The sequence below is a fragment of the Hyla sarda genome, chromosome 7 (assembly GCF_029499605.1).
Source record: "Hyla sarda isolate aHylSar1 chromosome 7, aHylSar1.hap1, whole genome shotgun sequence".
Taxonomy (NCBI): domain Eukaryota; kingdom Metazoa; phylum Chordata; class Amphibia; order Anura; family Hylidae; genus Hyla; species Hyla sarda.
In genome coordinates, this window is record NC_079195.1 from 67,767,559 (window position 1) to 67,780,301 (window position 12,743).

A 12,743-nucleotide genomic window follows, 5' to 3' on the forward strand; every position below is an offset into this window, starting at 1 on the left:
AATATTTTTGTGCCGCTTAAAAAAAATCTAAAACTTCTTGTACAAAATCAGTAATCTAAAATCACCCTATTTTGACCACCTATAACTTTTTCATTTTTCCGTATATAGGGAGGTATGAGGGCTCATTTTTTGCGCCATCATATGTATTTGTTATTGATACCACATTTGCATATATAAAACTTTTGGAAATTTTTTTTTCTTTTTAATAAAATGTGACAAAAAAAAGCATACTTTTTGGAATTTTTTTTATTTTTACCTTTACGCGGTTCACCTTACGGGATCATAAACATTATATTTTGATAGTTCAGACATTTACACATGCGGCGATGCCAAATATGTTTATACTAAAAAAATATACGCTTTTTGGGGGTAAAATGGGAAAAACTGACAATATTCATTTTTATTGGGGTGGGCATTTTTCAAATTTTTCAACTTTTTTTTACACTCTTTATGTCCCGATAGGGCACTATCTATAGCAATCATTTGATTGCTAATAATGTTCACTGCTATGCATAGGACCTAGCACTGATCAGTATTATGGCTATCTTCTGCCCTGGTCTGCTCAATCTCAGACCAGAGCAGGAGACGCCAGGAGACAGACGGAGGCAGGTAAGGGGACTGCCGGCGGCAGTGCTGCGGGCGATCTGATCATCTATTAATATGCACATTGCCGAAGATGCCGTGATCTGTACTGATCACGGCATCTGAGGGGTTAATGGCGGACATCCGCGCAATCTTGGATGTTGGCCATTACCGGCGGTAGCAGATAGCAGCCGGAACCTACCGTGCATGATGCAAGCACTGCTCCGATGCTCACGGTCATACACAGGATGTCATACACAAATGTACGTCCTGGCAGCGAAGTACCGCCAAACCAAGATGCCCATTTATGTCCGTGGTCGTTAAGGGGTAAGCCTGCAGTGTGCTCTCATTCCTCGCCTGCGAAAGAGGTTTCTGCAGTAATTAGTGTATATACCATTTTTTTCCTGCATACCCAGTATTTGTGACTTTTTGGCTTTGCCCCCTGACTTCTCTCTTGTATTTGTGTATTTTACTTTCACATTTCCTGGTACCGACTTGGCAAGTGGACTTTGACTAATTGTGTGTGTGTTTGTTTAGTATTATTTCTTTTAGTTTGTGAGCTTCCCGATGTTCTCCCGAACTGTGTCTGTTTATGTAGTTTATTTTGTTGATGGTGACATCTATCACTTACCTAGAAAGGGATCGGCACCGTGGTTGTCGATCTGCTGTTTAGGGTGGATAGGCAAGTAGGCAGGGTCAGAGGGAGTGGGTGAGATCAAGGCTGCACTCTTTCCCTGCCCATATGTTACATGGAGTAGAGAGAAGAGAAGTAAATGCGACCTATAGTAGCTGTGAGAATGTCCATGGTATAACATGTGGTGGTTAAATAGGGAGTCAGTGACATTACTTTTCTGTTAAAATCACCTGAAAGTGATGTAACCAGACTCACTATCTAACCCCCACATGTTGTGCCACGGGCACTCTCACAGCGACTATAGGTCACATTTACTTCTCTTCCCTCTACTCCATCAGCAATCTGGCGAGAATGTTTCTGACTTGCAACATGACTTCTATATCCAGCTTGTTTTCAGACAGTAGACCACCTCTCGTAACACAGATACAGGTTTACAGATATGCTTCTTCCATAGCATACATTCAGAGGGCAAACTACTTAAAGGGGTCCTACATACAGGGAGCAAACTAACTAAACAGAGATCATACAAACCGGGGGAAAACTACATACGAGGATAGGGGTAGGTTTGCCCTGTGGAACAAAATTTCTGAAGTGTGCCCTGAACTGAAAAAGGTTGGGAAACACTTGATCTTCCCATATCTCATCCAGGTTTCCTTAATTAAGATATACGCCTCCTGAAACCTGATTGATAAATATGACAGTTCCTGAGAAAGACTGTCCCATGTACTTGAATCATTCCTTCTAGATTGAACATTAAAGGGTGGTCCAGTTTAGGAAAATATAGCACCCTCCATGCATTCTCTGTGGGAGAGCTGGAGATACACGAGTACAACGCTTGTGTATCCTTGGCTCTCCCTTAGATATGCATGGAAGGGGCATGTCAGTCCCTGCTCCGTGCACGAGGAGAGCTGGAGCGCCGTGCAGGCAATCAGACACTTATCAGGGATACAGTTTTCTATACTGGACTACCCACTTTAAGAACAGTTCAGCTTCCTTTGAGCAGATCATTACTTGTTTATGATCCTCTTTTTTTTGTAAGTGCATGAAATGCATGTTTTACGTCTTTGTTCCGTAGACTGTATATTAGAGGATTTAGTATTGGGATGAGAACTGTATTCAAAAGAGAAGCTTTTTTAGAGTTATTCACAGATGTAGTTCTAGACGGAGGCACAAAATAAATGCAGGTCATGATAATGTATAGCAGAGAGACAACGGTGAGGTGGGATGAGCAGGTAGAGAATGCTTTCTGTCTTCCTTTGGCTGATCGGATCTTCAGAATAACAGAAATGATTGAGATATAAGAAGATATAGTAAGTAAGAAGGCAGGTAATGCTAAAAGTATAGCCTCAATAACTATCACAGTCCCCACCCTGTAGCTGCTTCCACAGGAGAGTTTCATTAATGGGACGGGGTCACATAAAAAGTGATTAATCTTATGTGATTTACAGAAAGACAGTTTGGTTATGGATTGCACAATGGGGGCTGGATCTACTAAACTGATCATCCAGGTGACAGCAGATAGAAGTACACAGCTCTTCTTATTCAATATAATATTATAATGGAGTGGGTTACAGATTGCCACATAGCGATCATAGGACATGACAGCCAATAGAAAAAACTCCAAGCTTTGTAAAGCAATGTAAAAGTAAAGCTGCCCCATACAGTCATGGAAGGATATCAATCTTATTTTCACGAATATAACTAAGAAATTAGGATGGATAAGGGTGGTCAGGCAAATATCTAGAAAGGACAAGTTGCAAAGGAAGAAATACATAGGAGTATGAAGTTGAGAACTAGAACAAACAAGGACAATGAGTAATGTGTTCTCTAAAACACAGAGGGAATAAGCAATGAGAAATCCAAAGAAGAGTAAAACCTGGAAATCTGGGTATTCAGAAAACCCCAGTAGGATAAATCCTTCCACTGTTGTGTTTTCATACATCATCCTTCCTTAATAAAAAACAAATACAAAGTAAATTAAAAGTGTATGTTGCACTGAGGAATGATAATAGCAAATAACAATAAGATTTGTGGCAACATTTCAGTTGTATGTTATAAGAAATACAGAATACCTCATGGTGCCCATGGTACTCCAGTTGAAAACAATTATTATTATTATTTTTAATCAATCAGTGCCAGAAAGTTAAACAGATTTGTAAATTACTTCTATTTAAAAATTGTAATCCTTCCAGTACTTATAAGCTGCTGTATGCTCCAGAGGAAGTTCTTTTATTATTTTTTTATTTCCTTTCTGTCTGACCACAGTGCTCTCTGCTGACACCTCTATCCATGTCAGGAATTGTCCAGAGCAGGAACAAATCCCCATAGCAAACCTATTCTGCTCTGGACAGTTTCTGACATGGACAGATGTGTCAGCAGAGAGCACTGTGGTCAGACAGTATGGAAATTCAAAAAGAAAAGAACTTCCTCTGGAGCATACAGCAGCTTATAAGTACTGGAAGGATTAAGATTTCTAAATAGAAGTAATTTACAAATCTGTTTAACTTTCTGGCACCAGTTGATTTAATTGTTTTCAACTGAAGTAACCCTTTAAAGGAAATCTGTCATCAGAATCACCCGCACTAAACCTGTTACACAGGCTTGTAGTGCGGGTGATCCTGATTAAAACGCTTCTTACCTGGTTAAAATTGGTTCAGCGGATGTTCAGATATCTATATCTTTAGTTTTCTGTTATTCCCTGGCTTGGGACTCAGTGGGAGGTCTTATCATCTCGGACTCGGTTATACGTCATTCTAGCTGGGAGGAGCGGCCGCCCAGCTCATGAATATTCATGAACTTATCCTCGTAGTCTACGACGTTCTCCCCCTGGCTTTTCACTCATGCAGCCCGTCTTCTTACTTGTATAGGGCCGCAGCTTGAGTGAAGCCGGGGGGAGAACGCCGCTTCCGGATGTACGGAACGCGGCGCATGCGCGGCCCTCCACACCAGACCGAGAAAGAAGAATTAGACCAGGAGGATAAGTTCATGAATATTCATGAGCCGGGTGGCCGCTCCGCCCAGCTAGAATGACGTGTGGCCGAGTCCGAGATGATAACACCTCCCACTGAGTCCCAAGCCAGGGAATAACAGAAAACTAAAGATATAGATATCTGAACATCCGCTGAACCATTTTTAACAAGGTAAGAAGCGTTTTAATCAGGATCACCCGCACTACAAGCCTGTGTAACAGGTTTAATGCGGGTGATTCTGATGACAGATTTCCTTTAATGGTGGCTTGGTGTGATCTCTAAACAGACCACAAGCATCTAAGCATCATAGTAACTCTGCCTCTCAGCTGGAGCCAATAGATGAATCATGATATCACCATGTCAGCAAGAACTTTGGATGGATGAGGGTGGCCAGGCAAATATCTAAAAAGGGCAAGTTACGAGGATATCTAAATATTACAAGAGTATGAAGTTGTGAATTACGACAAAGAAGGACAATGGGAAATGTGTTTTGTTTCCATAAACAAACAAAAAAAATACATGAAAAAAATTCACATTAAGACTCACATTTGTGCAAAACATTTCAGAAGGAAATTTTATATACAGCAAGGTGCTATAGTTTAAAGGGAACCTGTCAGCTGTTCCATGCTGCCCAAATCATAAGCGGTATTATACAGATACTGGCAGTGGGATGCCAGGGCACTATGATTTAATTTGAAACTCCTGAGCATTTTTTAGAGAAATCATACTTTAGAAAAGCTTCTAGGAGGCATGGAGGCAGTCTCGCTACCGACCCCTGAGTGATTAATCTCTTCCTATACATTCCTAGGGAGAGACAGGTCACGTCACATAAATACTGGAGGGCAAGGAACAGCTGTTGGGTACCACCCTAATAACTATTCACCTGGGTGCCAAGCATTTCAGAGTAAATTATAGTATCCTGGCATCCCATTGTCTGTATCTGTGTTATGTGGCCTGGGGTTTGGGCAGCATGAAACAGGTGAAAGGTTCCCTTTAAAAAGTTGTGTGTAAGGCCCTGTACTCATCTGTATCTCAAAAGTAATTCCATCATACTTCATGGCAAGATGAGAATGGCATGCCTTCAAAGAGACAAGTACTATGGAAACCAAAATGGAGCCTAGATGGAACCAATTGTAGGTCAGCAGGTCAATTTGGCACTATTGGAAATAAATGTATGAGACATACATCTCTGCATTGCGAATTCTGATATAAACATAAGTTCAGCTTCAATGAGAAAACTGCCTAATAGTTTTGAAGAATAATATTATAACTCAATCATGAATTATGAAAGATTAATCATGGTCAACAAATATTATAAAAATATGAGCTTCATGAATTGCTGAAAAATATTACTACCAAGTTGCAATTCACATCTATCTGAGCCAGCTATTTCTCAGATGAGTTCTTTTTTTGGTGTAGCTCTTAAAAATAACTTTACTGCAATAGGATGCAGTATTAATAAAATAATATGTGCAGATTTATTGGTTACAAGTTGCTAAACATAAATGAGTATAATATATATATATAATTTGGTTAGTAACTGCTGGAGATGAGCAATCTTTTCGAAAATTTTCAGAATCGGCAATGAATGTGTTACGTTGGGCTACACAGCTCAGTTCTTTTGTCACCATACAGTAAACCAATGATCTCTACAGATTGCTGGTTTACTGTAACCCATTGCTGGGCTGGGGGTTATACTGTATACAGTGAAGATCGCTTAGCCTCCTGGTTCCTGCGGCCTCTTCCAGTGTAGCCCTGCCTCTAGTGATGACGTAACACGAGGTGGAGCTACACCAAAAGATCCCAAACTGAAATGAGGAACGAGGATAGTATGAGTCAGTTCACGTTTTTAGCATGCCTTTTTGTTTAAAATAAACGGTTTGTTTATAATGTAAACAATCTGTTCCTAAACTACAACTCCCATCATTCCCAAACAGTCTTTGGCTGTCTGGGAATGTTGGGGGTTGTAGTTGAGCAACAGCTGGAAGCACCCTGATTGGGAAACACAGCTTTATACACTTTTTGGGCGCTCTCCCCAGGGGAGAGAATATAAAATATACTAACCCATTTTTTGTGTTTTTCTTTTTGTTTCAGATACATGAATGTGGAGACTAATTCGGATTCAAGGGCTATGTTCATTTACTTTTTTTTATAAATGAAATGGTTAACGAGATCATATATATATATATATATATATATATATATATATATATATATATATATATAGACCAACTTCCCTCAGTCTATACCATTCCATTAGTGCCTTTATTGAGGAAGGGGCCCATAATCATATCTTGGTTCATTCTGTCTTGGAGTTAGCATGACAATAGATAAGCCACATTAGTGGACCGCTCTCCCTGAGTCGATTATGAAAGCTATGGCTGCAAGGCAACCTATTCTGGATGAAACTCTACAACAAAAACAAAAAAACAGAAACAAAGATTATAAGTCAGCACTGCCACCTATATCTTGTATAGAGCTGCATCCAAAAAACCTACAACTACTTGTAATGGACAATAATTAGCAATAAAGTTTATTTTAACTCAAATCGATGGACTTCTCAATGCGACAGAATTTCTAGATGCTAAAATAGCATGGCCACATTTTCTTCTATTATATTATAGTGCATATAAAGATTAAACAGTATACAGTGTACAACCACAAAGAGAACTTTCTTGGAAGGAGCCAACTTACCAGAACTTATAATGTAGGTCAACAAAAATAGCAGAGTCCAAACACATGTTCTGAGCTTTTAAATCTAAAATGCAAAGCAACTGTTCTGTGTCTTATGAATCCTTCACCTGTCCCCGATGAGACTGTAGATCTTCTCCCATGTGTTTTAGGCAGAATTAATGTAATAGACTGGTAATGATCACAGGTAAATTACATGTAACCCATGTGGACAATTAGTAAACAAGACAGTAACAACCTATGGGGAATTACTACAAAGCAGCCAAATTATATGCTACTATAATGTTTTCCATGATGCTCTTATTTGTAAAAAATATAAATATAATAAAAATAAATAAATAACAATTGATAAAAAATCTGACAGTATAAAGTCGTGGTCAGCGGGGTCCTAATATTTTGGAACTAGAAGGTCCCCCATAAAGATAGGTAAATTGTACCTGGGCAATACTTCCACAGTGAAATATTCACTGGTAAGAATGAAAGAATCCAAAAAAGAAAAAAAAAAAAAGGTACAAGGAGGAGTACAAGGAAATGCAGGTAAGATAGGACACTTTGAAACTTACGCCAAACAATTGTGCATGAAGATCTGATTTAAAGGGCGTGACATGTCTGCAGATGATTTATTTAATTTTTAATTTAGGCTGATTTTCATATTTGCGACCTCCATCACATATTCTGTTTAAATAACAGGGAGGAGTGTTAGTCGTGCTCTCACTTACTGGATTTATTCCATGCCTGTGCTTCAGTTGGGACAAAGATGATGCTGCAGCCAGTCAGGATTATGTTCTGGACAGTATAGGGACCCCTATTGGTATTTTTTTTTAACCCCTTAAGGACCAGGCCATTTTATACCTTAAGGACCGGAGCGTTTTTTGCAATTCTGACCACTGTCACTTTAAACATTAATAACTCTGGAATGCTTTTAGTTATCATTCTGATTCCGAGATTGTTTTTTCGTGACATATTCTACTTTAACTTAGTGGTAAAATTTTATGGTAACTTGCATCCTTTCTTGGTGAAAAATCCCAAAATTTGATGAAAAAAATGAAAATTTTGCATTTTTCTAACTTTGAAGCTCTCTGCTTGTAAGGAAAATGGATATTCAAAATATATTTTTTTTGGGTTCACATATACAATATGTCTACTTTATGTTTGCATCATAAAATTTATGAGTTTTTACTTTTGGAAGACACCATAGGGCTTCAAAGTTCAGTAGCAATTTTGAAATTTTTCACAAAATTTTCAAACTCACTATTTTTCAGGGACCAGTTCAGTTTTGAAGTGGATTTGAAGGGTCTTCATATTAGAAATACCCCATAAAACACCCCATTATGAAAACTACACCCCCTAAAGTATTCAAAAAAACATTCAGTAAGTGTATTAACCCTTTAGGTGTTTCACAGGAATAGCAGCAAAGTGAAGGAGAAAATTCAAAATCTTCATTTTTTACACTCGCATGTTCTTGTAGACCCAATTTTTGAATTTTTGCAAGGGATAAAAAGGAAAAATTTTTTACTTGTATTTGAAACCCAATTTCTCTCGAGTAAGCACATACCTCATATGTCTATGTTAATTGTTCGGCGGGCGCAGTAGAGGGCTCAGAAGGGAAGGAGCGACAAATGGTTTTTGGGGGGCATGCCGCATTTAGGAAGCCCCTATGGTGCCAGGACAGCAAAAAAAAAACACATGGCATACCATTTTGGAAACTAGACCCCTCAGGGAACGTAACAAGGGGTAAAGTGAACCTTAATACCCTACAGGTGATTCACGACTTTTGCATATGTAAAAAAAATATATATTTTTTTTACCTAAAATGCTTGGTTTCCCAAAAATTTTACATTTTTAAAAAGGGTAATAGCAGAAAATACCCCCCAAAATTTGAAGCCCAATTTCTCCCGATACAGAAAACACCCCATATGGGGGTGAAAAGTGCTCTGCTGGCGCACTACAGGTCTCAGAAGAGAAGGAGTCACATTTGGCTTTTTGAAAGCAAATTTTGCTCTGGGGGCATGCCGCATTTAGGAAGCCCCTATGGTGCCAGAACAGCAAAAAAAAAACACATGGCATACCATTTTGGAAACTAGACCCCTCGGGGAACGTAACAAGGGGTAACGTGAACCTTAATGCCCTACAGGTGTTTCACGACTTTTGCATATGTAAAAAAAAAAAATTATTTTTTACCTAAAATGCTTGTTTTCCCAAAATGTTTACATTTTTAAAAAGGGTAATAGCGGAAAATACCCCCCAAAATTTGAAGCCCAATTTCTCCCGATTCAGAAAACACCCCATATGGGGATGAAAAGTGCTCTGCTGGCGCACTACAGGTCTCAGAAGAGAAGGAGTAACATTTGGCTTTTTGAAAGCAAATTTTGCTCTGGGGGCATGCCGCATTTAGGAAGCCCCTATGGTGCCAGAACAGCAAAAAAAAAACACATGGCATACCATTTTGGAAACTAGACCCCTCGGGGAACGTAACAAGGGGTAATGTGAACCTTAATACCCTACAGGTGTTTCACGACTTTTGCATATGTAAAAAAATATATATTTTTTTTACCTAAAATGCTTGGTTTCCCAAAATTTTTACAATTTTAAAAAGGGTAATAGCAGAAAATACCCCCCAAAATTTGAAGCCCAATTTCTCCCGATTCAGAAAACACCCCATATGGGTGTGAAAAGTGCTCTGCTGGCGCACTACAGGTCTCAGAAGAGAAGGAGTCACATTTGGCTTTTTGAAAGCGAATTTTGCTCTGGGGGCATGCCGCATTTAGGAAGCCCCTATGGTGCCAGGACAGCAAAAAAAAAACACATGGCATACCATTTTGGAAACTAGACCCCTCGGGGAACGTAACAAGGGGTAATTTGAACCTTAATACCCTACAGGTGTTTCACGACTTTTGCATATGTAAAAAAATATATATTTTTTTTACCTAAAATGCTTGTTTTCCCAAAAATTTTACATTTTTTAAAAGGGTAATAGCAGAAAATACCCCCCAAAATTTGAAGCCCAATTTCTCCCGAGTACGGCGATACCCCATATGTGGCCCTAAACTGTTGCCTTGAAATACGACAGGGCTCCAAAGTGAGAGCGCCATGCGCATTTGAGGCCTAAATTAGGGACTTGCATAGGGGTGGACATAGGGGTATTCTACGCCAGTGATTCCCAAACAGGGGGCCTCCAGCTGTTGTAAAACTCCCAGCATGCCTGGACAGTCAACGGCTATCTGGCAATACTGGGAGTAGTTGTTTTGCAACAGCTGGAGGCTCTGTTTTGGAAACAGTGGCGTACCAGACGTTTTTCATTTTTATTGGGGAGGGGGGTTGTATAGGGGTATGTGTAGTGTTTTTTACTTTTTATTTTATTTTGTGTTAGTGTAGTGTAGTGTTTTTAGGGTACAGTCGCACGGGCGGGGGTTCACAGTAGTTTCTCGCTGGCAGTTTGAGCTACGGCAGAAAATTTGACGCAGCTCAAACTTGCAGCCGGATACTTACTGTAATCCTCCGCCCATGTGAGTGTACCCTGTACGTTCACATTGGGGGGGGGGGGGGGGAACATCCAGCTGTTGCAAAACTACAACTCCCAGCATGTACAGTCTATCAGTGCATGCTGGGAGTTGTAGTTTTGCAACCGCTGGAGGCTCCGTTCTGGAAACAGTGGCGTACCAGACGTTTTTTATTTTTATTGGGGAGGGGGGCTGTGTAGGGGTATGTGTATATGTAGTGTTTTTTACTTTTTATTTTATTTTGTGGTAGTGTAGTGTAGTGTTTTTAGGGTACAGTCACACGGGCGGGGGGTTCACAGTAGTTTCTCGCTGGCAGTATGAGCTGCGGCAGAAATTTTGCCGCACCTCAAACTTGCAGCCGGATACTAACTGTAATCCTCCGCCCATGTGAGTGTACCCTGTACGTTCACATTGGGGGGGGGAACATCCAGCTGTTGCAAAACTACAACTCCCAGCATGTACGGTCTATCAGTGCATGCTGGGAGTTGTAGTTTTGCAACAGCTGGAGGCACACTGGTTGTGAAACACCGAGTTTGGTAACAAACTCAGTGTTTTGCAACCAGTGTGCCTTCAGCTGTTGCAAAAGCTACAACCCCCAGCATGTACGGACAGCGGAAGGGCATGCTGGGTGTTGTAGTTATGCAACAGCTGGAGGCATACTACTTTGGCTGGGGATGCTGGGGATTGTAGTTATGCAACAGCTGGAGATACACTGGTTTACTACTTAACTCAGTGTGCCTTCAGCTGTTGCAAAACTACAACTCTCAGCAGTCACCGACAGCCAACGGGCATGCTGGGAGTTGTAGTTATGCAACCACCAGATGCACCACTACAACTCCCAGCATGCACTTTAGCTGATTGTGCAAGCTGGGAGTTGTAGTTACACAACAGCTGAAGGTACACTTTTCCATAGAAAGAATGTGTCTCCAGCTGTTGCAAAACTACAAGTCCCAGCATGCCCATAAGGGCATGCTGGGAGTTGTGGTGGTCTGCCTCCTGCTGTTGCATAACTACAGCTCCCAGCATGCCCTTTTTGCATGCTGGGAGCTGTTGCTAAGCAACAGCAGGAGGCTGTCACTCACCTCCAACGATCCTCGCCGCACAGGTCAGTCCCTCGTCGTCTCCGCCGCGGCCGTCGCTCCTGGGGCCCCGATCCCAACAGGGGCGCCGGGGATCGGGGTCCCCAGCACCCGGGGTGCACGTCCCGCACCCGCTCACGTCCTCCGGAAGAGGGGCGGAGCGGGTTGCGGGAGTGACACCCGCAGCAGGCGCCCTGATTGGTCGGCCGGTAATCCGGCCGACGAATCAGGGCGATCGTGAGGTGGCACCAGTGCCACCTCACCCCTGCTGGCTCTGGCTGATCGGGGCCGTCTCTGACGGCCCCGATCAGCCAGTAATTCCGGGTCATCGGGTCACTGGAGACCCGATTGACCCGGAATCCGCCGCAGATCGCTGGACTGAATTGTCCAGCGATCTGCGGCCATCGCCGACATGGGGGGTCATAATGACCCCCCTGGGCGATATGCCCCGATGCCTGCTGAACGATTTCAGCAGGCATCGGGGACCGGCTCCGCTCCAGATGGTTGCGGGGGGCCGGTAAAACACATGACGTTCTCATACGTCATGTGTCCTTAAGGACTCGGAAATGGAGACGTATGAGAACGTCATGTGTCCTTAAGGGGTTAAAGGCCATGATGTCTAAAAAAAAAAAAAAGAAAAAAAAAAAGAAGATATTGTTACGCTGAGCGCTCCGGGTCTCCGCTCCTCCCCGAAGCGCTCGCAGCGTTCTTTAATTCGCAGCTCTCCGGTCAGACCTGCTGACCGGGTGCGCTGCGATATTGCTCCCAGCCGGGATGCGATTCGCGATGTGGGACGCGCCCGCTCGCGATGCGCATCTCGGTCCCCGTACCTGACCCGTTCCCCGTCTGTGTTGTCCCTGTGCGCGTGGCCCCGCTCCTTAGGGCGCGCGCGCCGGGTCTCTGCAATTTAAAGGGCCAGTGCACCAATGATGGTGCCTGGCCCAATCACCTTGATTAGTTTCCACCTGTGCACTCCCTACTTATACCTCACTTCCCCTGCACTCCCTCGCCGGATCTTGTTGCCCTTGTGCCAGAGAAAGCCTTTCCTTGAGTGTTCCTAGCCTGTGTTCCAGACCTCCTGCCGTTGCCCCTGACTACGATCCTTGCTGCCTGCCCTGACCTTCTGCTACGTCCGACCTTGCTCTTGCCTTATCCCTTGTACCATGCCTATCTCAGCAGTCAGAGAGGTTGAGCCGTTGCCGGTGGATACGACCTGGTTGCTACCGCCGCTGCAAGACCATCCCGCTACTTAGTAGCTACTTAGAACCGGTCCACCGACACGGTCCAC

The 12,743-nt window shown here is 42.4% G+C and overlaps 1 protein-coding gene across 1 annotated transcript; it reads right to left on the reverse strand.

Annotated features, from left to right (window-relative positions):
• Positions 1-2,231: 2,231 nt before the first annotated feature.
• On the reverse strand, positions 2,232-3,161 carry LOC130283133 (olfactory receptor 1G1-like). Its single transcript, XM_056532324.1, has one exon. It carries the CDS (start codon positions 3,159-3,161, stop codon positions 2,232-2,234), a length of 930 nt encoding a protein of 309 aa, XP_056388299.1.
• Between the last annotated feature and the right edge of the window lie 9,582 nt (positions 3,162-12,743).

Excerpts from the sequence above, each read along its gene's own strand:
- LOC130283133 (XM_056532324.1), bottom strand. The coding sequence starts at position 3,161 with ATGATGTATGAAAACACAACAGTGGAAGGATTTATCCTACTGGGGTTT.